Raw genomic sequence first — 27,242 nt, forward strand, 5'->3', positions numbered from 1 at the left:
ATGCGTGCGGCCCGGGTTCGATCCTCAGCACCACGTACAAACAAAGATGTTGTGTCTGCCAAGAACTAAAAAATAAATATTAAAATTCTCTCTCTCTCTCTCTCTCTCTCCCACTCTCTCACTCTTTCTAAAAAAAAAAAAAAATGTTGGTAGATTCAATCAAATTCCACAAAGCTGGTGTTGGTTGTTGTTTTGGTAAAATTTGTCAAACTGATTCTAAAATTAACTTGGTGTATTAGAGCCCATACTTTGCAAAGATAATTTGGGGGTGGGGAGTGGGGAAGAAGGACTTGCTGTATCATCTAAAGGACTTAATATGAAGCTTTAGAAAGTAATGTTGTAAGGAATAGGTGGGTTAATGGAACAGAAGTGAGTCCCAAATGGCCAAGCATAGATGGGTTGATACACAATAGAGGTGGCATTAGAAACCAGTGGGAAAATGATGGGCATTCAATAAATGGGATGGGACAATTAGGTATGAGGAAAATATCTACATGAAAATAACTTTGTCATAAACATTAGAATATATTTTATGTTCTTATGGTAGGAAATAGGATCTTCCTATCTAAAAACCATAAGTTATAAAATAATAATAAAAATATTTTCAATGATCTGAAGAATTAAAATTTATATAGGTTGAGCATCCCTTATCTGAAATGCTTAGGACCAGAAGTATTTCAGATTTTTTATTTTTTGAGGAAGATTTTGGAATATTTTTGAACGTATAATGTAATGTCTTGGGGTTGGGACCCACGTCTAGACACGAAATGTGTATTTGTGCTTCTTATACACCTGGTACACAAAACCTGAACATAATTTTATATAATATTTTTAGTGTGCCTGTGTTTTGACTGTGACCTCTCATTTAAGGTCAGGTCTGAAATTTCCCACTTGTGACATGGTGTTGGGGCTCAAACTGTTTCAGATTTTGGAGCATTTCTGATTTCTGAATTTTGGGTTAGGAATGCTCAGCTTTTAAATATGTAAAAGTTTAAGTAAATTAACAGAGAAACAATCCAGAGGCAGATAATTTTGCAATGCATGTGACCAACGCAAGGTCTCCATCTTGAACATAAAGAACTCCCACAAATCAGTAAGAAAAACCAAAGCCCTATTATAAAAATAGACAAGAGGGCTCAGGATGTGACTCAGTTGTAGAGCATTTGCTTAGCATACATAAAGCTGTGGGCTCAATTTCCAGTACCACACACATGCACACCAAAAAAAGGCAAGATAAATGAATAAGCAATTCCCAGGTGAGGCCTATGCCTCCACCCTCCACAAATATAAAAATTTGCTCAAGCTTATAGTCACCAAAGTATTTGCATCTCAAACACTGAAATACCATTTCCCTGTCTTTGCACTGGCAAATATATAAAAGCCTGACAATACCAACTGGCACTCACACGAGGCTTGATGGATAGTACAACTCTGAAGAGAAATTTTGTAATCTCTATAAACTTGGAATTGCATAACCTTTAACTCAAGAGTAGTTCCACCTCCAGGGATACGTCTCAGAGAAACTCACATATGTTCACAGAGAGATATTAGAAAATATAAATAGCAGCACTGCTTATAACATCAAAAACATTGGAAATGGCCTCTATGCCCCTTAAAGGAGAATAAAAACTAATTGTGCAATGTTTATACGACAATATGCTATTCAGATGGATGAACCAAACAACTGACACATATCACTATGAAAAAATAATAAATCATTAATAGGAGAGTTTTATAGCTCAGGTTTCCAGGATACTCTGAAATTAGCATGAAGAGCTCAAAGGAACAAAATGTTTCAGGGGTGAGGAAGACAGGATTGACAGGACACAGGAAAAGCTCAACAGAGACCACAGCCTGTCTCCTGAGTCTCTCTGGGCTGATGTGGCTCTGCTGAGTTGTCCTTCTTGAAATAAGGGTTAAAGCCACTTGCATGTCTTATATTAGCAGTCAGTGGGCACAGGCTGCCCCCAAGAAAGTGGCATAACCTTGGCAAGGCAACTTCTTTGTGCAGAGGGCAAATTCCATTGTAAAACTTTAGCCCCCTGGGGGAGATTGGAGCTTCCATTCTGAAGGGTAATCTGACCCTGCACCAGAGTATCCACCACAGAAAGAGAAGTAGGCAATGCTTTAAGAAGAAGACAGATTACTAAGCATCTTAAAATATTAATCAGGTCAGCCAGGGGAGAAGGGCTCTTTTGACAGAGGATACTATGTGTATGATATGTCATTCTACCAAAAAGCACTTAGATGACCCACAACAGTTGAATGTTTTAATCTTATTGTCTTAAAAGAGCTCTTCCCAAATTGTTCATTTGAATTGCAAATATTTTCTCTCAACCCATTGCTTGTATTTTTATTTTGCTTTATGAAGTTTTAGCTTTATAATGGTAAATGTGTCAATTTTTTTTCTTGCAACTTCTGATGTTTGTGCCTTGCTTAAAAGCAATCATTAAAAGAATGAATGTTTTAATATTCCACTTGCAACATCAGGCTCCACTTCATGGTAAGCTCCCTTTGTTCAGACCATCGCTATTTTCAGGTGATCTAAGGCACTAGTCCTTTCCCCAGGGTACTGAAATCATGAATGACTTTTCCCTTTAGATGGCTTACTTTTTATACAGAGATTAAGCCTTCTGCTTAGTAGACCTTCGTACATACCTGCCTGCACAGTGTGCCTCCATTATTTCCACCTGTACTCCAGTTGCTCCTTCTAATTGTAATGGTTGGAAAACTAACAATTTTGCTTTTCATACTATCAATTCCACATGCTAATTAGGTTCTATCCCTTAGATGTTCCTTCAGGATATCTGTTAGGTGGGAGTGAGAGGAAGCCGTCTTTCTGCCTCTCTTGGGACGTTTTTTGCTGGCAAGTAGGACTATGAAACTGTGTGTTCCGTATTACTGACTCCCAGAGTCCATTCATGGGTAATGAGGTATGCTTCCTGATCTCTGGATGGTCAGAGCCACAGCTTCCCAAGGTTTAGAGGAAGCAGAAGGAGTAGTCTTCATTGCAATAGGGGTAAATCCTTAATTCCAGCAGGCGTTAATGGTGAGCTCAGAGGTTCTTATCTCTCCAGATGTTCATTAAGAATAACCTGCTGCGCTGGGGATGTGGCTCAAGTGGTAGCGCGCTCACCTGGCATGCGTGCTGCCTGGGTTCGATCCTCAGCACCACATACAAACAAAGATGTTGTGTCCGCCGAAAGCTAGAAAATGAATATTAAAAAAATTCTCTCTCTCTTAAAAAAAAAAAAAAAAAAGAATAACCTGCTGGTCATTCTTGACAGCCTCAAACAGAATATGTTTTATGTTCTTATGGTAGGAAGACCATAAGAACCTTTCTGACCATAAGACCACAAGACCGTATTCCCAAAGTTTTTGTGTCTAATTTTCTGTATTAATCCCTTCCTACATGAAATACCTACAGTGGTTTCTGTTTCCCACGTGGAAACTTTATGATAGGATATCTAAATAAGAATACTAACATCACTAATAAAGATAGTAACAATGATAAAAGCAGTAATAGTGACAACTAACATTTACTGAGTGTTCTGTCCTAGGCACTATTCTAAATGTTTTTGCAAGCTTAGTCCTTACACAACCTTTAAGTTAGTTATGACTGGTAACCTCATTTCCACAAGAAGAAACTGAATGAATCACAGAAAGCTTTCCCAAGGTCACACACCTAGGCAGTAGTGGGGGTAGATTAAACTTGGGCCATACTGACATTAATACCACAGAATAACAATGTCTAGGAAAATGTCTTTCTTCGCTATCTCCTGTTTCTCCCACCAGACCCAGGAGTTCACAGCCCCTCACTGTCTCTAGCATTCTAAAAATACTTTATTAGCTACTCATAAAGAACTAGTCAGATCTGACCATAAAAAGGACAATCCCATTATTATGACTCATACTCAATCTCTTCTCCATATGTACTGCAAAACCTGGTCAGCAAGCTCTAGGTAGGGCCTTCCCTATGTCAAGTCTAAATTGGGCAACAGGAAAATTTGTCTATTGACATAAGCAATAAATCATCAGGCTTTAAGTGTTCTAGAAAGATTTCAGAAAGGCAAGACCTGGGCTTAATCTTGGGTGAATCTGGAATAGTTGTCTAAGGAGAATGATGTTTCATTATCTTGTTCCTGAGTTATCACCATATATCTTCGGGGTGTGGGGAGACACTATTGACTATCTTAACTGACTCTGTTGATCACCAATGTTCTGGGTAAAGCAGGGCTTTGGTTCTGGGTGGGTGGTATCCAGAGAAACTCAAAAGGGCCTATCAGAAGGAACTGGCAGCAGCAATAGGGAGTTTGGGATTCTGGCTGGGATTTCAGTCCCTACTGGAGTGACCAGGGACAGAGGACAACAGGTGGACTTAGCAGTGTGTCTGAAGAGCAGAAATGGTGCCTTATCCATGGGATGATTATGAGGGCTGGGGTGCATATCAGAGAGGAATCTGGGACTGGGCCGACAATGCTAAACCTTCAGAGGCTGATATGTCCTATGTCTTCCTCCTTCCCCAATAAACTCAAAACTGTTCTCCAAATTATAGGAAAGGGAAGAACCTGGGGAGGGAGGACAGCAGGAGGTGTCATATAGCTCCAGCTTTCAAGGCCAGGGATACCTGGGGTATTAGGCTAGGCCTGTAGTGTCACTGCATACCAGCTTGGTCACTCTGGAGACTCAGGCTACCTAGGGATCCAAAAACCAGGCCTAACTTGTAGGTGGGAGATTGGGAGGTTTCAGAGACAATCAGAGCCAGCTGTGGGGGTCAAGCACCTCATGGTGCCTTCCTGCTACACTCCCTCCTTCCCTTCCTCCCCTTTCTCTTGTTTCTTTCCTTTTTTCTAAGATATAATCCAACACCATCAAAGTCACCATATTAAAGTATGGTTTTTAGTGTGTTCACTGGTTTTTCAGTGTATTTGCAGGGTTGTACAACCATCACCATCACCACCACCTAATTCCAGAACATTTTCATCACCCCAAAAGGAAACTCCATATCCATTAGCCATCACCCCCACTCCCTCTTCCTGCCCCAGGTCCTGGCAACCATTAATCTACTTTCTATTTCTGTGGACTTGCCTACTGTGGATATTTCATGTAACAAAATCATACCTGTGGGCCTTTCACTTCTGGCTCCTTCACTGAGCACCATGCCTTCAACTTTATCTGTTTTGCCATGTGAGTCAGGATTTCACTGCTTTTTGTGGCTGAACAGTATTCCATTGTATGGATACACTGTGCTTTATTTATTTTATTTATCCCTTTATCAGTTGATAGCCAATTGGGTGGTGATATATGCTTTTTTACTTATGCATGATTTTCTTTAATTTAACTAGAGATGTCTGGTTAAATTACTGTCTAAGCAGTTCTGCCTTAGAGGACTCTCTTTCATTTTGGGATTTGATGATAGCTGTTGATTGCCTGAATCTCTTTTCACAAGAAACACAAATATACCCATCTCTAAAATGGCATCTGACTCCCTCGAGGATCTTACCCAATTCTGTGGCTCCTGATTAAGTTACACACAGTACGTACCACCTCACGGAAATCTTTATTTCTTGGCACTACCGCTGCTCTGCTGGACCTTTGGCCTAGTATGCTTTCCTCCCCCACCTCTGCTTGTCCAAATCCTATTATTCATTTTATTGAGATTCCATTTTTTTTCTAAAAGTCCAGGGCTCCCAGTGTATGGTCCTGCCTGTCTGCAAGACCAAAAGAAAGTGCATGCTCCAAGCAAGACTCCCAGCTGGACTCCGTGTGCACAGATCAGGAGGTGGGGCTGCTGTATTCCTAAACCAGAGTCATGGCAGATTTCTTTTCTTTTCCTTATGCAGCAATAAAAAAGGCCCCCATTCTTTCAAAGCCTTGTTTTTATGTTGTTATTTTATTGTTCTCTCTCCTAAGGAGGAAGGGAAATTCCCTTCTGAGTCCTTGGATGGCTGATTCCACCCTTGCTGAAAGTAGAGAAGCCCTGGGTGAAAAGAAAGTTCAGTTCATATGGTTTTTGTCCAAGTGGAGAAAGGGCTGGGCTGTTCTCCTTGCCTTGCTCAACCAGGTCTGATGCTCTTTCTAATCCTCATTTGCCCCTGATAAACACTATCTGCCCCAGCAACACAGAGCCCACTTTATATTTGTCCCAAATCAAGTCACCTACGCACCTGTGCCATATTAAAAGGTATACTATCTCACTGCCTTTTTTTTTTTCATTTAAATCACTTTCTCCATCTATAGATGCTGTGGAACAGAACACAAGATGATGATGGAAATGCTTGAGCAGCTCTCCCTGTAATCTCATCTGCAGTGATAAAAATACTCAGGCTGTACCATGTTGTAAAGCAAACGAAGCCTCATAATTACCCATATTATGTTGCACTTTTGATTAGCAAATACAATTATGTATAATCTCACCTGCCTTTGTGTTTTTGAGGAAATTGCAAGAGAATAGGTCTTCTGGTGCAAGCTGCCCTTGCTAATCAGTTGATGCAAGCCTCCTGAGCTGTCATTGCACTTGAACAAATGAAGACAGACTGTTTCTTGGTGGGGCTTGTTAGCTAGCTTTCTGTCACTGTGACAAAATACCTGAGATAATCAACAAGAGGAAGAATTTATTTTGGCTCTCACAGTTCCAGAGGTTCGAATCCATGATCACATGGCCCTGCAGCTTTGGGTCTGTAGTGAGGCAGAACATTCATGGTGGGAGCACATGGTAAAGTGAGATGTTCACCAAATGGCAGTCAGGAAGCAAAATAAGTAATAACAAGGGGCCGAGGTCCCAATATCCCCTTCTGGATCATGGGACTGAACTTCCCAGGGACTGAACTTCCTTCCACCAGGTTCCACCTCTTAACGATCCTACCACCTCCAAATAATGCCATGGGCTGGTGACCAAGCCTTTAACACATGGTCTTTGGGGGACATTCAAGATCCAAATGATAGCAGGTGTTCAACTCCCACCCATTTTTCAGAACAAATGGTTCTGCTTCAATTCTTATCTTTTCCTTATATAGTAGTACCTTCTCAAACATGTTCCAAGATCCTGCTGAATGCCTGAAAATAAGTATAGTACTGAACCCTATATATGCTGTTTTTATTTATATATACATACCTATGATAAAGTTTATAAAAAAGGCACAGATTAATAGTAATTAATAACAAATAAAAAATAATAAAACAAAACTGTTATAATGATTTACTATAATAAAAGTTATTTAAACAGGAATTAATTGTGGAAATTTCTATTTAATATTTTTGGATCACAGAAAGAGAAACTGCAGCTAAGAGAGAAAACAAGAAAATCTGATATCTGAATGTTACAGAACTCATTCCCCATCAAAAGGAAGGATCTGCCTTCCATTCTTTTTTAAAAATTTCTCCCAATTATTTATTTATTCATCAAACTGCTATGAAGTGCCTTCTAAATGTATGGTAGACATTATTTTAGGATCTGGAGTTACAAAGTTTAAAAAGGTTTGGCTCAGTTGAGTGAGCAGCAGAAAAGTAAAGAGACAAATTAAAAACCAAAATGTGACTGGGGCCACTAGAGAGGTAAGCACTGGGTATTAGAGGAGCCCAGCCCAAAGGCCCTTCATGGGGAATAAGAGTAAGAGAACAGGAAGGCTTTTTGTGGAAATGACATTTGAGTTGAATTTTGAAAGTTGCATAGAAAGATAAAAATGGTGTGACCAGGGAGATGTTTTGAGTATGGGGAGAGGAGCGGGAAAGCCTGCGGGAACTGCACTTTTGGGTTGGCAAATGGCTCAGAATGACTGGAGCTAAGAGCCCAAGGTATGTGTACTTTGGAAGGCAGAGGGGGAGTGGCAAGAGCTGAGACTAGAGGGAGGAAAGGGCACAGGTAAGGGTCTTCTATACTTCCATGTTGCATGTGATACAGAAAACTCAGCAAGCCACATTTTAAGCAGAGAAGCTGACACAGATCTGTGCTTCATTTAAAAAAAAAAAAATCCACCTTGACTGCAGTATAGATGACATGGAGGTCAGGAGATGAATTATTTTTGAAAATGGAAGATGTTCTCCTTATCTGAATCCACTTCCCCTAGGCTTGGTCATAATAGGCAAGATAACAAACCATTTGGAGCAAAATTTTCATCCACAGATGAATTTCTTCTATTGTCAACATAAGAGACAAATCATCCCATGGTTTCAGCTTACATTGGGGTAAAACATGGCACAGGGTTTATAATCACAGGATTTCTTTGGTTGTTCGGGGAAGGCAGGGATTGCTATGATGTGGAACCCAGGAGCCCTGAATAGGGAATGTGGAGACCCCAACTTTACAACCTGGACTTGACTGGGTCTGTGGCTTCTCATCTCTGGGTATCATTTCTTCCATCAAACAAACAAAACAACAACAACAACAACAAACAAGGAACTAAATCATTCCTTGGGTGCCTTCCAGCTCTGAAATCAGTAATATGAGTTTTGTTAGCTGGTTTTAGAATCATGTGGCTCTCAGTTTGGATTCTGTCTTCTGGCTGCATGATTTGGATCAGTTACTTAAGTCCTCTAAGGCTAAGTGTAAAATGGTGATAAGAAAACTATTCTTGCAAGGTTGCTGTGGGAATTAGATACAATACTGTACATAAAGCTCTTAGCACAGTATCAGTGTATAAATGTGAGGCTATTATTATAAATGGACTTCTAAAGTGAGGCTGGATAACTAAAGAGACTAGGGAACAAGGAAATGCAGTCCTAGATCACAGGACAACAAGGAATTAGAGAAGTGAATATATAACAGTGTTTACAAATTCAGCCACATGTGAAATCCTTTCTGCCTCAGACCAACCAACATAAAGGGCATGAGACTACCATGCTAACACTGTGATGGGGCGCCTTCTAGTGGCTACATGTAGACATTGACATTTTCATTAAAATGATTGAACAAGTGTGGCTTTGTGGACATATAGATAGACAAACGGGGGATTTGGGGGTTCTTTAATCTTAGGTAAAGCTAATAAAGCTAATCTTAGAGAAAGATAGTAAAGTCTCATTAATTACCTCCCTCCTAAGAGTCATTCCTTAGTCAACTTTTCCATAAAAAGACATGTTCTTGGCATTTATAAGAAAAATACTGCAGTTCTAAAAGAGAAAATTACATTTTAAATTAAAACATAAATTATTCTGAACATTTGAATTGCACATAAAATCTTTAGGGTAGTTCTTTATGCCATTAAATTGAAAATAATCTTAGAGAAAGAAGTCACCCAAAAGACCATGCAATAGCACTTGTGTTAAACAGAAGGACTAGGGTCTTTCCAGAGGTAACCCTGCAACCAGGTTGACCGTATGACTTTGGCCAAGTGGCTTCATTTCCATGGACCTCAACCTTCTCACGTTAAAATATAGAACTCTAAACCCAAACATCTCCAAGGTCTTTCCTAGCTTTAGTATTTCTTTGAGAGGAATGTTAATTCTGCTTTAATATAAGGATCAGACTTCAAAGAAAGTTGATCTCGGTTTTCCTTTTTGAACTTGCAGTCCCAATTATAGTGATTTAATGCCATTTAGAGAAGTGTTTTTTAACATTTTATAAAATCAACAAAGGCCATCTGGAGTAGAGATGGCTAGTCACTAACAAAGATTCATGTTACTCTCCCATTGTGTAGAACTTTGTGGAGAAACAGCTGTCCAATCAGGGCTGCATTTAGCTGTTCCCTTTGCATCTGGGTGGAAGTGTTTTAGTAGTTTTGGCCAAAGGAATGTAAGCAAAAAGTGTGTATTTCCAAGCTGAAGTAAAGTTATCAGGTGTATGATTCTCTGTTCTTCCTCTTTCCTCTAATGGGACACTTGTGTTACTTGGGGTCACAAGAGGGCTTGAATTACCTATCAGAGATGAGCCACCCATGACAGCCACCCAATAAGGAGCACCTGCACTGGATTTTGTGTGAGTAATGGCCCCAAACATTGGGGGTGGTTTGTTATAGCAGCTAGTTTAAAATGTCCTGATACACTGTCCAACTTCATGATGCTGGAATCCAATTTGAGGCGCTGCATTAAAGCACACTCATCTCTCCAACTGATTGCATTAAGACAAATTCTGAGAAGGAGAAAAGTGAGGGAGAACTGGGAAAAAATCAAAATAGAAAAAGATTAGTCTGGTCTTTATTCTATGATTAGGAAAATAGCTTTGTTCTATTGAAAAGATTTTTTTTTTGTTATTAGCTTTGCATTATTGTGACCAAAATGCATGATAAGAACTTAGAGAAGGAAAAGTTTATTATATGTTTGGGACTCATGGTTTCAGAGGTTCAGTCCCTGGTCTATTGACTCCATTGCTCTGGGCCTCAGGTGAGGCAGAACATTATGGCCAAAGTACGTGGCAAAGGGAAACTGTTCAGTTCATGGCAGATGGGAAGCAGAGAGGAAGGGGCCAAAGGCAAGATATCATCCCCATGGGCAACCTCCAAAGATACTTCCTTTATCACGCCCCATCTGAACCACCCGATAATTTATTCATCCACTGATGAGGTTACAGTTCTTGTCATTGCCTACAAGCCCCACCTTCTTTCTGCACCAGGGAATCATAATTTAAAAACACAAGGTTTTGGGGAGACATTTTTAGATCCAAACCACAACAGTTACACAAAGGAAGTCTGATGTGTACTCTCTTTCTACCTAGTTACCAGTGAGTATAGAAGGCACAACTCTTGCTGATTATACCATGTGTGTTAGAACAGAAGAAATTTCAACAATCACCAATCCAGGTAACAAGAGCTAAGGAGTTAACTTGCTTTCTGAAACTATCCAATTCTTCTGCATTTGGGGGTGATATTGTTAATGGGGGGGCGGGTGTATGGGAGAATCATTGGTTATACCCAGTAATAGACAGTAGATAACTGATGTCTTGTTTTTGACAATAGGGAAAATATGAAAATATGGAGGTCAAAAATGAGCATTTTATTTAGTTACATCTTTCTGAAAATGGAAGACACTAAATTAACATACATAACATTCTATGGAAAGATTTTCTTGAGAATCAGTGATGTAGACAAATATCAACAGGAGTCAGAAAAACCATCATAGTACAAACAGGACTGCGGGACTGATACTGGGAGATGGGAACATCTGACCCAGTTATAGAAATGAAACCCAAAAGCACGAACACACAAAGTTTTAATTAGCAGCTTTGCCTCAAGGAGAGAGAGACAGCACTGATAGAGATCAGGTTGCTCAAAAAACAGAGAAAGGGGACAAGTTTTATTCATGTGTAGGGGGTTGCCTAAGTGAGCTAGAATTAGAATTTTTTCCCTGGTCAAACATCCTGACCAAGAGGAATGGGCAATCATTTTATTCCAGGAACTGCTGTTTCTTCTGTTGGTGTTGCAGCCTGCACAAATGTCTTGGCCTTGTGGTAAGGTTGGGCTTTTGTAGCTACTAGAGGCATGGGTGGGGGTAGTTCATGTTTTTAATGACTGACAGGTTAAGGGACCAGGAGTTAGTTTGTCTTTTGTAGTGATCCTTAGCAGTCTCATTCTCCCATGTAGCTTATTTTGTAGGTGTTACTGCAAAGGCATCCTAGCTTTTATGATGCCCTAGTTTCTGTGGTTGACAAAACTCTGGGAGACTGAGGTAGGCAGGGAAGAACACAGACTATACTTTTAATGGGTCATGAGTTAAGGTCTAGGGAGTACATTTGCCTTTTGTCCCCAAGGTGGCGCTGACTCAGGCCAATGCTGGCCTCTAAAGCCACAGGCTGAATAAAATGCTGTCCACAATCAGAAAATTACAAGTGCTTAATTAGCAAGAATCCATAACAACTCTACAGAGGAATGAACTTCTAATGACATAAATGCCTCACGGAGTTAAAACTCTCAGGATTTCATTGTACTTTACAAACTAACTTATTATTTTTAGTTAGGCACCTGAGTTTAAATTGGTTCTGTAAGTAAGATGAAATGTCTATACTACTATGAGAAAAATCAGCTTACAGGAATTAAATTTTTCTCTGACACTAACAAAGGGTACAAAGCTCTTATCTAGCAACTAAGCTTCTAGGAATCCATTTTGAAAGTACTGATAGAGGGCAAAACTATTTTTTTTCCCATAGAAAAATGGAACAACCTTAAGTTCTTTTTGTAAACTGATCAAGTTGATTATGACAAATTTGTACTGTAGAATGCTATGTAACTACTGCAAAGAATGAATAATCTGTGTGGATATGGAAAGATGTTCCTGAGGAGAGAAATACTGATATTAAAGATGGGATCTTGTTTTTTCATACATTTCTTATATGCCAGAAATAAAGACTGAAAAGTTAAAAATCAGAGTTAATATTGATTTTAAGGTGAGATCTGTATTTTATACTTTCTATAGCTTAATTTAATTGGTTGACTGTTGCTGCTTTCATATATCCTACTTTGATCAAAATATACTCATCGTTCTAATACATGCACACCTACACTAAGATAAGGTCAAGTCTCTCTGTAACATTGTCCCTCGAACGTCATTTAACCAAATCCTGCCAGGGACTTCTTCCAAGAGACCGATCTCATTGCTTAAATTACAGAGCACTCTCTTGTCTAACCACCCTTTATCCTTAAAGTTTCTCACAGGCATTAATAATCAATTCCAGCTTATATCTGAGCATTTAGCTATTGGTGTTCTTTTATGTGTTCTCTCCCTTCTTAGGTAATAGGCTTCTTTAGGGAAGAAATCAAGATTTACTCATCTTTGTGTCCCCTACTTTGTTCAACATAACAGATGTTCAACAAGTGGTTACTGAATTAATGTTTTTCTTTTTGCAATTCAATATGCATAATATTGCTAATAATTTAGAAACCAAATGACTACTTGTTTTCAAAATTTTATTTACACTGAATACTCAGCATTTTCCTTTAATAATTTTATCAGAAGATAAAATTCCAAAACTTAAAATCAGATATTTTATAGTATGTCACAAATGAGTATGGAAGGAACAGTTTTATCATTTTTGAGGAAGGCCTTTTGTAATTCTACAAACACTAATATTTACAATAATCTTTAATACAGATATGTACAATATGGCATCATATTTAAATTTATGAAATAGTTTAAATCACTAATTTTGTTACAGAACATTCCAAAATTCAAACTAATAAAAAGAATCCAATAATGCTGGTAACATTTGGGAAAAACAATAGCAAGAGATTTGTCAAAAGTCATGCAATACGTCTAGTAAACTTACACGCAATGACACATGTCAAATCCATAAATTTAAAGGCATATGATTGACTTAAAACATGCTAGATTCCAAATACAACTGTATAACTCATAGACTGAAACAAGTGCTTTGTGGTAACCTATAAAATAGGTATACAAACTGAAAGCATTTGAATAGACTTCATAATTCCTAAGAGACTATCCTAGGGAATCTCAATGACAGCAAATCAGGCATTTTCTCCTTAAGTTAAAAGTTCTTAGGAGTATATTCATAAACATTAACAGAGGAAAATAGAAACAACTCAGGTTTTATGAACCAATTTTACCTATTCAAATTTAGTTCCATATAGAACCCTAATCATAACCACAGCTTCTCTGGGAATTTTCCTTTTCTCCTGATTTTGTGGGAATATATTTATTACCTCCCCTGTTCCAGAAGGATTTAAGGTAGAAGACAGATTCAGAAATACCAAAAAGTACAATAATAGGATAAACAAAAAGAAAACAGAGTTTGGGGATTAGCACTCATAAAAATATTTAAGAAAAGATCAGGAAATAATAACCAAAAATTGTGTTACAATTATTTTCTTACAGTGACTTTCTGAAAAATTTTTGAGAAAACAAATTACCGGTGAACTGGAGATGTGGATCAAATTTCTTTGTTCAATTTTGTTAATATTGATGGAGCACATGATTATCAAAATATTGTGTTCTGTTTTTGTGCTTCACTAAAAGAAGTTTTTCATGTGACACTAGATTTAATCACATGGTGGAGGACAATGCTGGTGAAAAACAAAATGAGGGTACACTGACTCGATTCCCACTGAGAAATCCATCAGCTGGGTACCTATTGGTGACTTGTAGATAGGTAGCTACAAATCAAGTGGCACCAATTCTAGGCCTTATGACTGTAGCAGCTTATCCTCCAGCTCCCTTGTTAGGACCCAGCAAAGTCAATGGGAAGAAGTTAAAGTAAAGAGCAGGAGGCTGACTCAGGTTGGTATGGTGAGGCCATAATCTCCACTGCTGCCCAAAGAGCAGCAGGGATTCTGATGGTGCTTGGAGTGCATATTACACAGACCACTTCTGTGGTTGGGGAAGGAAGAACATTCTGGAGAGTAGGCTGAGGCAGCACACTAAACAGTTTCAGGGAAATATGAATAGGTCTATTTATCTTTATTCTATAGGCACAGATTTCAATAAATGATAAAAGATCTTGTATGTAAAAGAGCTAATTAGTAAAAGCAGCAAGGATAAAGGACTTAGGGGAAGTAGGGAGAAAAGAAAGGCAGTAGGCTGTTCTCCTATGAGGTGTGGCACAGGTTTAAAACTAGATTAAGGACCAAATTAAAACCACCTATCTAATGACTAAAATTAACTATTTGCCTTCTTTTTTGAAGGTGAGTGTTCCTAAGCAGTACTGCTGAGTTTTGGTTAGGCTGGGATTCTTCCTAACCCAACTTCATTCCTATGAAGTTCAAGTCTAACAATCTGTAAAAGTAGAAACTGCAGTGCTCGAGTGGGGTGGCAATGACTACTCTAGCCCAATGATACCCTTCAGAACACAGACAGGGCCAACCTATCCAATTAGCAATGCCTCAGGTTCACAATATTCTGAAAGGCCCACAAAAATGTTTTCACATTTTTTTAACTTAATGAAAAAAAAAATTTATGATTAAAACAACAACAACAATAACAACAAAAACCCAAAAAACATTTTAAACCTAAATCTAAACAAATTCATTTTATAGAAACATAATTTTAAAATACAGTTTTAAAATTTGTACGGAAGAAGGGGTGCAAGAAAGCAAAGCACTGGGGAGGCTGAGGCACTAAGCAATTCATTGAGACCCTGTCTCTAAATAAAATATAAAATTGGGCTGAGGATGTGGCTCAGTGGTTGAGTGCCCCTGAGTTCAATCTCCAGTACACCCTGCCACCATCCCCCCCCCCAGAAGGCAAAGTACCTGGGGCAGAGAAAATTCATCAGATACCTCTAACCAACTGTAGAAAGAAACTGAGATCATTTAAAAGGATTACAATCTATAATTAAAAAGACTGTTCTCTCAAAGAACAATGGTTCAAGGTTAAAATAATGGAGGAAGAAAAGAAAGAGAGTCTGATATTACTGGTCTTGTTTCACTGATTTTTCTTCTTTTGAATATTTCTTGGGAATTAGATTTTTAAAGAAAACTGTTTAATATTGAAGAAGTACTTATATCAATGTTCATTAGCCAAGCCAGAACAAGAAACAAAGTTAAGCTCATTATCTTATAATCATGTGCAATATAATTAAATAACAGACTCAGGATGAAGAGACCTGGATATTTTTGAGTTCTTTTTCTGTTTCTAGAAACATTATTAGAGGTGGGTTTTTCTTTTGGAGTCTGCCTCCTGAATTTCCTATATTACAAGTTCTCTCAATTTTAGACTTCCTCTTTGCTTCTCCAAAGCTCTGGCTGCAACTGCCTAAGGTTGGTGTATGTTTAGAATATAAGAAGAGAATAAAGGAAGCAAGCAGAATGACTAGGAAAAGAAAAAATAGTAAATTTTCTGTATTTAAAAAATATTTTATAAGATAAAAATACTTAATGTAAATACTAATACTATAAATATTGTTTTAAAGTTATTTTTTAAATTGTTCTCTCAAGGCCCTACACTATGACAATTACCATCCTTGAGTTCCTTATAGTACTGGACTGGTTAGTAAATATGGTTAACCATTGACATTTAGAAGCCCAGAGTTGAGAACAGTACTTTTAACATTTTCTATCATCCAAATTCATCAGGATTATAGGGATATATATCAATCCGGGGAGCTAAAAATTACCACCTTCCTAGTGTCCATTCCTCCATGTGCAATGAGGAAACAGATCAAAAGACAAGCACAAACGAATAAATTATTGCCTTTCATAGAATCATATACTTCTTGTGCTTGAAGGGAACACCAAAGTCATTTAAAATTCATACACTTAATTTACAACCGAGGAGCCTAGGGTACAGAAAGATTATATGATTTAAGTCACACAGAAAAGCTTTTACCAGAATCAGATTTCTTTATTTTTTAGTCTAGGACTCTTATATTTGTAACCCTCAAGGTTTGTTTTTTTTTTTTTTTTTAATCCACACAGAGAATGGAAAAACTACCAGTTTTCTTTTCAAAATGTTAATCTGAAAACTGCAGAATTTCAAAATATGAAATTTCAAAGAAGTAGACCAACAAATAAATCATAAAATTTTAGACCCAGAAAGATACTAGGAAGTTAAATTGGACCCTGGCTACAGAAAATAAGTTAGATCAGGGAAGATAAACTATACCTCCCCCAAATCACAAGGTTGAGACTCAGATAACCTAAAACTGGAAAGCTGCTTCTTTCAATACTGCCTTATTCTTTCTTGGCTACTAATTATAACCAAATAAAGCAAAAACATGGACTCACATCCAGTCTAGATATAATAACTGTTATTACTATACCTGGAGAATAGGTATAAATCAATTCTCTGCTTAATAGAAATTAACTAAAATTAATTTTGTTAAATTTTAATGAATGAGGCAGCATAATGCATGTTTTCATTTGATAATGTACTTAAGTGTGGATCAAAATTCTGAGTTTTGTTGTTTTTATTATGAGATGGTGTTTTAGTCTCAGGAATCTAATACCAAATTAGACTGTTTGCAGTTCTTTAGGTTAGCAGTCTATATTTTGTGAAAGCAATGACCTAAGAATGATTTTTTCATTTTTAAAATGTTATTTAAAAAATTGAAGAATTTCTGACAGAGACCACACATGGCCAAAAAGCTGAAACTATATAGTAACTGGACCCTTACATTATAAAAGTTTGCTGGATTTTGACAGTTCTCTGAGTCAGGACTATCCCTTTCACCTTGAGGTAAAGACCTTCTCCCTCTTTTCTTTTCCCAATTAAAGCTTTGCTTATATACTCATAAAAAAGAGAAAAGTTTGCTGGCCTCTATTCAGAAAGTACATGAAACTGGGATTGAATATGTAAAAATACATGAAGGCTTTTTTGCTTGTTCTGCTTCTAAAAATTAAACCTCTAATTTATTTAGACTTTACTGCAATTTGCCGTACTTCTGATAGTAGACAGTGGAGGAAAAAAAAAAAAAATCTTGTTTGAGGGTTACAATTACCAGATCCAGTTAAATGATGTTTTATCAGACTAATGGAAAGTGAACATATAATTGGAGCTAATTATTTATGCATGTGAAATTCATAAACATTTCAGACAGCTGAGAAAACAACATATTCTAAAGTATTGTGGCTTTTTAAAAACATAATGGAAGCAAATGGGCAATTCAGGACTGAGTATACGCCACAGTGACAGGGCACTGGCCTAACATATATGAAGCCCTGGCTTTGATCTCTAGCACCAAAGGAAGGGGGAACAAAAAAAACCTCACCAAAACCAAACCCTGGTAATTTAATTCTCTTCCTCTGGTTTCTTCTGCTGGTTTTTAAAATATTCTCCTCATGCCTCTCATGGCCCCCTACAGCATGTTGTTATTTATTAATTAGTAGTTCTCCACTATGTTAATTATCTCAGTGACCACCCATCCATATCTCATTTGCAATCCTGAATAACAAATACACAAATCTCACCAGAACATATGCAAATAATGGGAGTGCTTCTAATGAGATGTGAGATGCCAAAATGAAAAATAGTGACTAGTTCAGGGAAAAAGCAAAAAATAAGGATAATCCACTTATCAATCTGAAAGTAACAGTAAAGCAGACCACCTGCATAAGTTTTCATAGTCTACTGCACTGCGTGATAAAGGACAGGAACAGTGTGATGGGCCCTGGTTTACACAACATTCTGATAACCACTATATGAAAACAAGTCCATATCTCCTCCTTTCCATAAATTTATGTGGAAAAGTGTAGATTTTTGTTCACTAGAGAAAAATTATTCGCAAAGTCATGCCACAGTTAAATTACAATCATTTCAAGGTTATAACTTTAAAAGTGGGATCTATTCTATAGATTAAAATGTCTTACTTTAATAATTACATTAATAATTGCTTCGCAGTATCTTCAGACACTTCATTTTCTTGCTTGCTTTTGTAATTGGAAAGGAACAAATTTTCTATTTGCGTCAAGAATTCCTCAGCAATGAAGCAATTAGTTACTTTGCTCAGAGTTTTTCTCAGACACTCCAAAAGCTAGTTAAAAAGAAAAAATTTATACATAAATACATAAAAAGTATAAGAAGAGGAACTACTTAAACATCACCATTTTGTCTCTTTCCAAACCTCACATTTCTTAATGATCAAATGAGGAACTCTCCTAAGAATGGCTAAAGGCTGACTTATTTTCAACTGCCTGCCGAAGTATTGGAAACCAGTGAGGAATGCTTAGCTTGGTTCCTTTACAACTTTATGTAAGAAGACAAACCTATGATTGAATATGTGATGGTCTCTACTTTGGACAAATTTGTGACTTTTGCTCCATTTTTTAGTTGTTGCACTCACAAAGTAAAATAATATTAGATTTTTAAAAGAAAAGCTATGGATCTAGTGATGTAGTAAAATACCTATTAATTCATTTTTGTCTCAGATGTAGAACACCTAAAAAAAACTTAAGTTGAGCAACAAATAAACTAAGATAACTCTTAAATTATTATGTTTTTAGGTTCTATTCTTTTGATAAAAAAGGTGAATGAGTAGTGTTTGAAAAAATATATTTTCATACATATAAACACAGAGGAAATATAAGCTCTAGATTATGAATTTCAATTTATCTTAATGTTTATATACCAATTTCATTGAACTATTTGCAATATTGAAAACTTGAGACTTAATGGGTTAATGTGCAAGGTTCTGGGGTCAACCTCCAGCACCACAAAGAAACAAAACAAATCCAAATTAAAAAAAAAAATGTAGATAAAAACATAAGTCTCTACTGTTCAAAAATTAGAATGTTAGAATCTACTTTCTGAGAAATGTGTATATTAGTCTTTCAATAGCATATGGAAAAATGTGATTATAAAATTAAGAAGTAAAAGACACTGAAAATTAATGTTTAAAAATTTTCTATTCCCAAATTGCTACCAAAAAAATCCCAAGACAAATGTTGCCAATCTACTCATTATAGAAGCAAAATGAGAAGTGAGATAAAATAATTCAAAGTTCTTATTTCCTACTAGAAATTTAAATAAAAAGACCATTTAAATTTAATTGTTAGATTTACACTATCATTCTTAAAAATGATCAATAGTTAAGGCTAGAGGGAAAACATGGTGCTTTTGAATTTAATAAAATGAGAAAAATGTTCTCCATTGTGCACAATAATAATCTGCTAAGAAATTTATCAGTCAACACTTGATAAATTTATTCTAAAATAGTATTATTTCTCTGTGCAAGTTTGGGCAACAAAAACACATTACTAATTATCTTCTAGAAATTAACTTTAGAAAGGAAAAAGCAATAAAGAAACTATATAGAAAATGTATCCACAAAGCATTAGGCATCAAGGGAAAACACATCTAGATGAATAGCTTTGGAATCTGTGAACAACAGAATCAATTAAAATGAAGGCAGCTTACTTTCTGCAAACAAGTCAGGTCAGAATCCCGGCGAAAGATTTTATCCATGGGGACACTGCTGCAGGAAGAAATATGAAAACAAACTGATGAAACAATACTATAAGGTAATCAGTTGTGTAATAAACTATCACTGATGCCATACATCACAGTTTTATATTTAACTTGGGTTTTCTCTAAAACATAATTTAATGAGAAACACTGCAGATGTGCAACCATCTCAAACCACAACACATACCTAGGGGAGAGCCTGTATTTTTCTATTATCCATCTTGTCTTTTCAAATACTAATCCCCACCGAGGTTCTTCTAACATCTGTTGTACTTCAAATTTGTAAGGTAAACCTAGAAAACCATAAAGAAGAGTATTTTCAACTATTTCTTAATCTCCAGTCTTCTTGTAATTACTTAAAATTCCCGTCAGTGTTTTAACAACCACAGCATGGCAGACGAGCTGAACAGCACTTTAAACATAGAGGGCAGTCATTAAATATTTATTGCCTGACTATACTTGGTCCACCAAGCATATTAATACCAAGCTATTAATAATAATGAAGAAAAGTAAAAGTGACACTTTCGTGACAATTCTACACAAGGCACTATGAGAGGTGGGGTGAGCACATAATATGTTATCCAAACCAAAAGACTTTTATAATGAAAGGAGACAAAATTAATAACTATGCCTAAACCACAGCTTAAACTGGGATAGTCGTAGTCAAGACAAGACATATGGCCATCCTAGTGATAAGTTTGTTTTTTTTTAAAGACAAGTGATATCAAGCAGCATTATTCCTATTTTTCAGAGGAGAAAATTCAAGTTAAGCTATGTTAAATACAACGTTCAAGTTAGCAAAGTTGGAGCTTAGATTTCACATCACCTCCCTATAGGTGCTAGTCTAAGACTAGACTTGGAATGGGATCAACCTTGGAAAGTAACTTGAGTCATAGCTGCCATACCAAACTGGAGGAAAAGAGCCCAAAGGGTAGACATCACCACACAGTGAGCCATCTTAGCAATCTGTCACATATCCTTCAACACTGCCATGTAAATCTACAGAATATTAAAAGAACAGCTCAAGTGACTCATTACCAAAGGTTTACCATATGCCAGGCATCAGGTGCTTTAAGTATGTGAAGTCATTTAAATGAAGTAGTTACTATTATTGTCCCCATTTCCCATTTTTCAATGAGGACACAGAGCCAGGAAAAGGTTGTGTATAAGGACTTGAACCCCCAGGCCGTCAGGCTTGATAATAAAAATACTTATTTTTTAGTTTAAGGTGGACACAATATCTTTTATTTTATTTTTATGTGGTGCTGAGAACTGAACCCACTGTCTCATGCGTGCTAAGTGAGCACTCTTACCACTTGAGCCACAACCCCAGCCTTATAATGTATGTTTTTAACTTTTGCACTCCATTGCCTCTCAATCAAGGTTTTTTTGCCATAAAAAGGCTTTTCAGGTTAATAAAAATCTAGCAAGTCAGAAAGCAAGAAAACAGGGTGTGTGGGGGGGGTGCAGAGGTGGGAGTGCAAACATGGTATTCTTCATAATAAAACAAAAACATGCTCTAAAAAAGGCCACCCTGGCCCCAAATGTTTGGAAAGAAAGAAAGGGATAGCAAGACTACTGATGACTAATTTTTTTTTTTCACTTCTCAATTCTCCCTCCCTCCATTTTATTTCTCCCTTGCAGAAACTTAAGAAGACTGATACATTATAGTACATGGACTATTAAGCAAATTCTTCTGGTGATAACAAATCAACTAAGCAGAGATGCCAGCTATAATGGTAACTACCTATTGAAAACCTATTATTTGCTAAATACTTCACATACATTACCAGAATTTCTCACCCTGTAAGCAAGATAATATTTTTTTCTCACTTTACAGAATTAACAAAAGAGAATGAGAGGGCCTAAGTAATCTGCCTAAGGTAATATAACTAGTAAATGTAAAGTGGTGGGATCTGAATATAGTTGAATGACTTCTATTCCTAATGAAAACTGAAAATGGGAATAAAGAGAGGTAAAGAATGCATTTTCAATCAGAGCTGACTGAAAAATATAAACACAAAAAAATACACAGAGATATACTTGGCATTATTTAGAAATTTTTTTCTAAGTTAAAGGCACTAAAGTAAAAATTTCCTTTTGTATAGAATATTTTTATCCACTGAAATATTAGAAAAAAATAATCACTGACTATATTTCCTGACTGATACAAGTACAGAAAACATTTAACCATTAGACATTTTAAAGACAGGAGTAGAGTTAAAAGCACTGTAGCACAAAATATCTTGTGACTTCTGTAAAATCTTATTTCTTGTACAAAAGGATTTCCAAGAGAAGCAAAGCAAAGGACCTAAGATTAGAATCTTGCATGCAGTTCTAACAATTGACAAGTCATTAACCAGGCAGCTCTACTCAACAGAATTTTCCATAATGAAGAGTGCTGAATCTGTGTGCTGTCCAATGAAAGTTTATCCTTTCAAGTAATTGTTCCCCGGCCTGAGCTAGTTTCTTCACACACACTGGTCTGTACTTTGCTAAATATCTGAGGGTTCCTTCCACAAATCTTCAAAATTCATTCTATTATCTGGCTTTCTGTTTGTCCTCCTTACCTCCATCACCTCAACTCTGGTGGCTTTCTCCTCCGGTGCCATACCTGGAAACTTGACAGAATACCTTTATTTTATTTGTTTATTTTTATGTGGTGCAAGCTCTCTACCACTGAGCTAAAGCCCCAGCCCCTGGAAACTCTTTTATGTCAGTAAGTAACAGTAATTTAGAGCTCAATTACTTTGTTACCTGTCTCTTGGAATCATCTTTCTTTGGTGCCTGAAGTTGTGTCCTAAATACCATTGTTGGATATGTTTGTCTAGTGTTTTGGTTGTTTCAGACAGGTCTAAACTACTTCATTTTGACTACAAGCAGAATTGCATGAAGTGAATTTTAAACTTCAATTAATTCCATTGAATTTAAGTCATATGTATCCTATATCTATTGTATTAGATGGCATCAGAATAAAGACTCTTAACCAAGATCTAGCTAATAATGACATAAGAAGTAATTTAAATTGAGAACAAGTTGATGGTGTTTCTTTCTTTTATAACTCTTTGTAAAACTATGCTTAGCCAAAGAATGATATACACCATGTGCTATGCTCAAACAGGCATTTAAGACTAAATCTAATGCCAATGTTATACATTCAATAAAACCCAATAGTGTTGACCACCTCCTAGATGCAAGACAACTGATTAGGTGCTCCTGGGGATGCAAAGATAATTAAGACATAGTTCCTGCTCTTTAAAGAAAATGCAATTTTAACAAGACTTGCAAAACAGAGAGTATCTAATGGTAAATGACATGGCCGTAGAGCTGGGAAGTCTAATAAATACAGGACATCCAAGTGAGATGATTAGAAATGAAAAGAAATTATTAAACCAACATTCATTTAGTTTAAACGCCAAGTCTTGTACTAGTTTTTTTTTTTTGATACATAAGAGTTTATTGACATTGAAAATTTTAAAACATTTAGTGATAATTCTAAGTCACAGATATTACAGTTGTTCAGTTTAGTACAATAAAAAAGTCAATAAGTGAGTATTTTGCCCTTGACTTCTTTATTAAGCTAACAAACCAACAGGCATAAATGCTGATCTATTCATGAAACATTGTCTGCACTCAAGCAGCTAAGGATAAAAAATGAGTTTGTAAGGCTTTTTTTCTTCTTCTTTATTTTCAAAGAGGTCATTCAAAATCTACAAAGATTGTTTACAACAGAGAACCTTGTTGCAATTGAAATAAATGATCTTTGTATGACAAGGTAAAAATTGTTCATTTACGTTATATATTTCAATCAGTTTAAGTTCAGCACTGGAGTTTTTCTTGAAAAATATTTGACATTCCTTCTTATATAAAATATGTGACATTAATTACTAGTCTTGTACTAGTAACGGGATAGAAAAATGAGCACATATTCATAATGAACTCATGATTTAATTCAAAGGAAATCTGAAATTCTGCAGTGGTAGTAAGAACAAAAAGAGAATAACATCCTAGAAGAGCCAACTGCTTCCTCCAACCATTTCATTTCCATCTATATCCTCTTCCTTTTCTAATCTGGTATACATATCCCCTATCCAGCTAGAGTTGATTAGATCACAATAGACATAAATTCCAGAGAAAACACATGTCTGATGGGATAAGCCAACCAAATTCTTTCATGAGACAGAATGGGGATTAAAAGAGTTAGTCATTGGTAAACCTAATATCACTAGGAGATGATAGAGAGCAAGGTTTTTTGTTTGTTTGTTCCCTTTTCCATTTCCACTGCAGAGAAAGCCAGTCTGCATTTATAAGCACACTTTCATGAGATCAGGGACTATGCTTATTTACGGCCGTTTCTCCAGCATATACAGCAGTTCTCCTAGCACATACACTGCTTGCCTATAACTTTTCTCCACATTTTCATCCTTTTGCCAAGTTGTCATGGTAACACAAGGGCTATTATGTAAAAGAAGAAGGTGGTAGCACTAAATAGCATAAAAATAGTGATTGTCTAGTTGATGGACAAACTTTTCCATTAAATAGTTTTGTATAGCTGTAAATTCTTTGATTTATAAGATAAGAAATAGTAATTAGTTGTTATTGTTGAAAACTTACGATAGGAGCCATCTGGGCTAATTTCCTCACTTATAACCAGGCAGGTAATCTGGGAATATGGTAAAGGATTGTTTCGATTATAGGGACTAACAATCATCCCAATGAACTTTGCACCTCCTCTGGAGAAATAACTCTATAAAAAAAGTAAAATTAGTTTCAACTACATAAATTCAAAGGTCAGTATTTAATCACACTAACATCTAATGGGGGGAAAGGGAACAAAAAGGTACATTATGAACTTCATATCCAAACATCAACAAAATGAAATGCTGCATGTATTCATTTCACACTGTGAAATTTTTAATTAATTAAATTTATTTAATTAAAATGTGTCAAACCCAATCTAAAATGACCCTTAAAAATATCACAAAGCCTGCAAAAATCTATATTTGCTATGAATATGTTTACTAATTATAATGGTTATTTTTCAACTATAATCTACAATAGCTGCCCACAGCTAAAACACTCATATATCAAACATAAAATTGTAGGAAAAAAAAACTTGTTTTCTTCAGATGGGTAAATTACATGAATGTTTCCAACTATTTTAACTATTCCCTGTCCTAATTTTTCCTATCATTTTTAGAAGGCTCTGAGAATATCAGTATTACTTTTGTAGCTTGTCTGTACTAAACAAAATTGCTGACTCTCCAAATGCTTATACAAACATGTATTATTATTACAATCAGAGAAAAGAATTCAATTAAAAATCCCAGATGAAAGAATATCAAAAACACTATGCTTATTAAAGAAAAAAAACACAACAGGATGTGTAATCATGTACAGCAGGCACACATACAATACCTATATACATACCTGGTATTTGGCTTGTGTGTCAATATCTCTTAAGGAAGGATTAGGATCAAATGCAGGATGAGAATGATACCATCCAATAACACTGTAACCTCTAACAGCCAAGGTTTCTGAGGCCTGTGTTTGTGATACAGGATCCATCTCACACTGTAGTCCTGTACTCAGACTGTTACATGGTTCTGCTGCACAGACCTATGAAGGATTGAGCCTCTTATGATTATTCTGAAATCCTCTTAATTCTATCACTTGCAAACAAATTATACTCCCAAAGTGTGATTGTATGCTAAGAACTTTGCATGCATTTTTCTATTTTAATAAGGTCATACTAATGGCTACTTTTCCAAATTGCACTATATAATATACAAGTGCTAAGGTGTTCAACAATTCCTGTTATTTATGGCAATAATTTCAAATTGATATGCAACAGAATAATGCATATCAACTTTCAACTACAAGTATTAATACATATTTTTGGCATCAATAAAGAGTTATAGCTCTTTATTGATAAAGGTAGTGAAAGGCCAAGGCTTGGCAGTATTCTCTTTCTTGATGAGAAAAAAAAAAAAATAGAAGCTCAGTGTATATGAAATGTAAGTCACTTCTGGGAATAATTTGCATGTTCTCACACATACAATAAGTAAAGTCTATTTTGATATAAATACTCCATAAAAATATTTAGTATGGCAGCAGGATTAGATAGTAATTAAAACATTTTTTTTAAAGAAAGAACTTACTTCAACTATCTTATTAACTTCTGAGTATCTTCCTCCTAACAGACCAATTACTTCTGCCATAGAGACGTGAGCATGCTAGAAGAAATACAAGATTACTTAGCTCAAATGCACAAACCATCTGACAAAAATCAGAATTAAACTCACTATTATAGGAGAGTCACTTCTAAATACACCTATGCTATTCTAAAATAAGGCCACATAGGTTAACTAGATGTGAGTCTGAACACAAATTTCATCTTTCTTCACTGCTGGCTGAGAAGTTTTGAAGCAAACACTTTAATAACCCAAGACAGCACTTTTTCATTTAAAAATGAAGACATTATTTGTTCTCCCTATTCAAGAAAAGCATTACAAGGACACAAAAGTAAAAATTACTTTGGGTCTTTCTACAGAAAACACCACAAACTTACACAACTGTTAGAGTATTGGTAGTTTATTGCAATCAAGGAACCTCCAAATTACAAGTTGTGCTTTGTTTCAGTACTCTAAAAAGGCAGCAGACATGAGACATTAGGAAATGAAAATAGGGTTAATGATGGCAAACAGTCCGCAAAACTCACATTAATTTATTTTCTCTAAAATATGGAAACATGCAATTGTATGGCTTTTCTTCAAAAGAAAAGACTTATTTTTAGATTCCTTGTCTTAAAAGAGGATAATAAAGATCCAAAATAAATGTCTTCCATACTCTTCCTATAATAAAAATACAACAAGAATAGAAATCAGAGTAAGTCAACACAATAGATTATCCTTACCAAATCCATTATTAAAAGTGCTTCTGAAGCTACTTTCACCTGAAATGGCTCCTGAAATACAAAAAACAAGGGGGGGGGCACATAAAAATAGAGATTGTGTTCTCCCCAACTCAAATGTCCACCCTTTTCTCGTTTGCCTCTTTCAAATTCTCACCACTAATCAAAGTTCAATGCAAATCAGACTTTTTTTTATAATAAATTTACCCTTCAAAATCTAGCAGGAAAAATTCCCTCTCATTTTCCATCTGTACCAATCAATTGGCCTTTAATATATCTTATCTGATCCTTTCATATACATATTTCTTGCATATACAGAATAAGAAAAAGCATTTCTTGTCAGACAGTGACATTACCTATGGTTTGTCATTGATATATAAATAGTACCTGCTTTTCTTCACTGAAAAAATTACAAGGTATCAGTTGGAAGGGATCAAATGAGCTGAAAAGAAAAAAAATACTTATTTTAAATATAACCTCAACAAGATTAGGATAATTATTATAAAATTATTTACAAATTTGAAAATGTATATCAATAATCTAAATTCAA

General features: G+C 36.0%; 1 protein-coding gene across 2 annotated transcripts in view; it reads right to left on the minus strand.

Annotated features, from left to right (window-relative positions):
- Positions 1-12,860: 12,860 nt before the first annotated feature.
- Positions 12,861-27,242, minus strand: part of Mysm1 (Myb like, SWIRM and MPN domains 1) — a 41,756-nt gene continuing 27,374 nt past the window's right edge. For both annotated transcript variants that reach the window (XM_077791274.1, XM_077791273.1), the window contains 8 exons: positions 27,080-27,134; positions 26,696-26,746; positions 25,941-26,015; positions 25,210-25,398; positions 24,394-24,526; positions 19,967-20,072; positions 19,732-19,789; positions 12,861-18,349 (listed from right to left, as the gene is read on the minus strand). In XM_077791274.1, the coding sequence (XP_077647400.1) occupies positions 18,194-18,349; positions 19,732-19,789; positions 19,967-20,072; positions 24,394-24,526; positions 25,210-25,398; positions 25,941-26,015; positions 26,696-26,746; positions 27,080-27,134 (823 nt within the window). In that variant the 3' untranslated portion in view covers positions 12,861-18,193. The remainder of the gene's footprint in view (positions 18,350-19,731; positions 19,790-19,966; positions 20,073-24,393; positions 24,527-25,209; positions 25,399-25,940; positions 26,016-26,695; positions 26,747-27,079; positions 27,135-27,242) is intronic.

Source organism: Urocitellus parryii, chromosome 11, assembly GCF_045843805.1.
Source record: "Urocitellus parryii isolate mUroPar1 chromosome 11, mUroPar1.hap1, whole genome shotgun sequence".
Classification (NCBI taxonomy): Eukaryota; Metazoa; Chordata; class Mammalia; order Rodentia; family Sciuridae; genus Urocitellus; species Urocitellus parryii.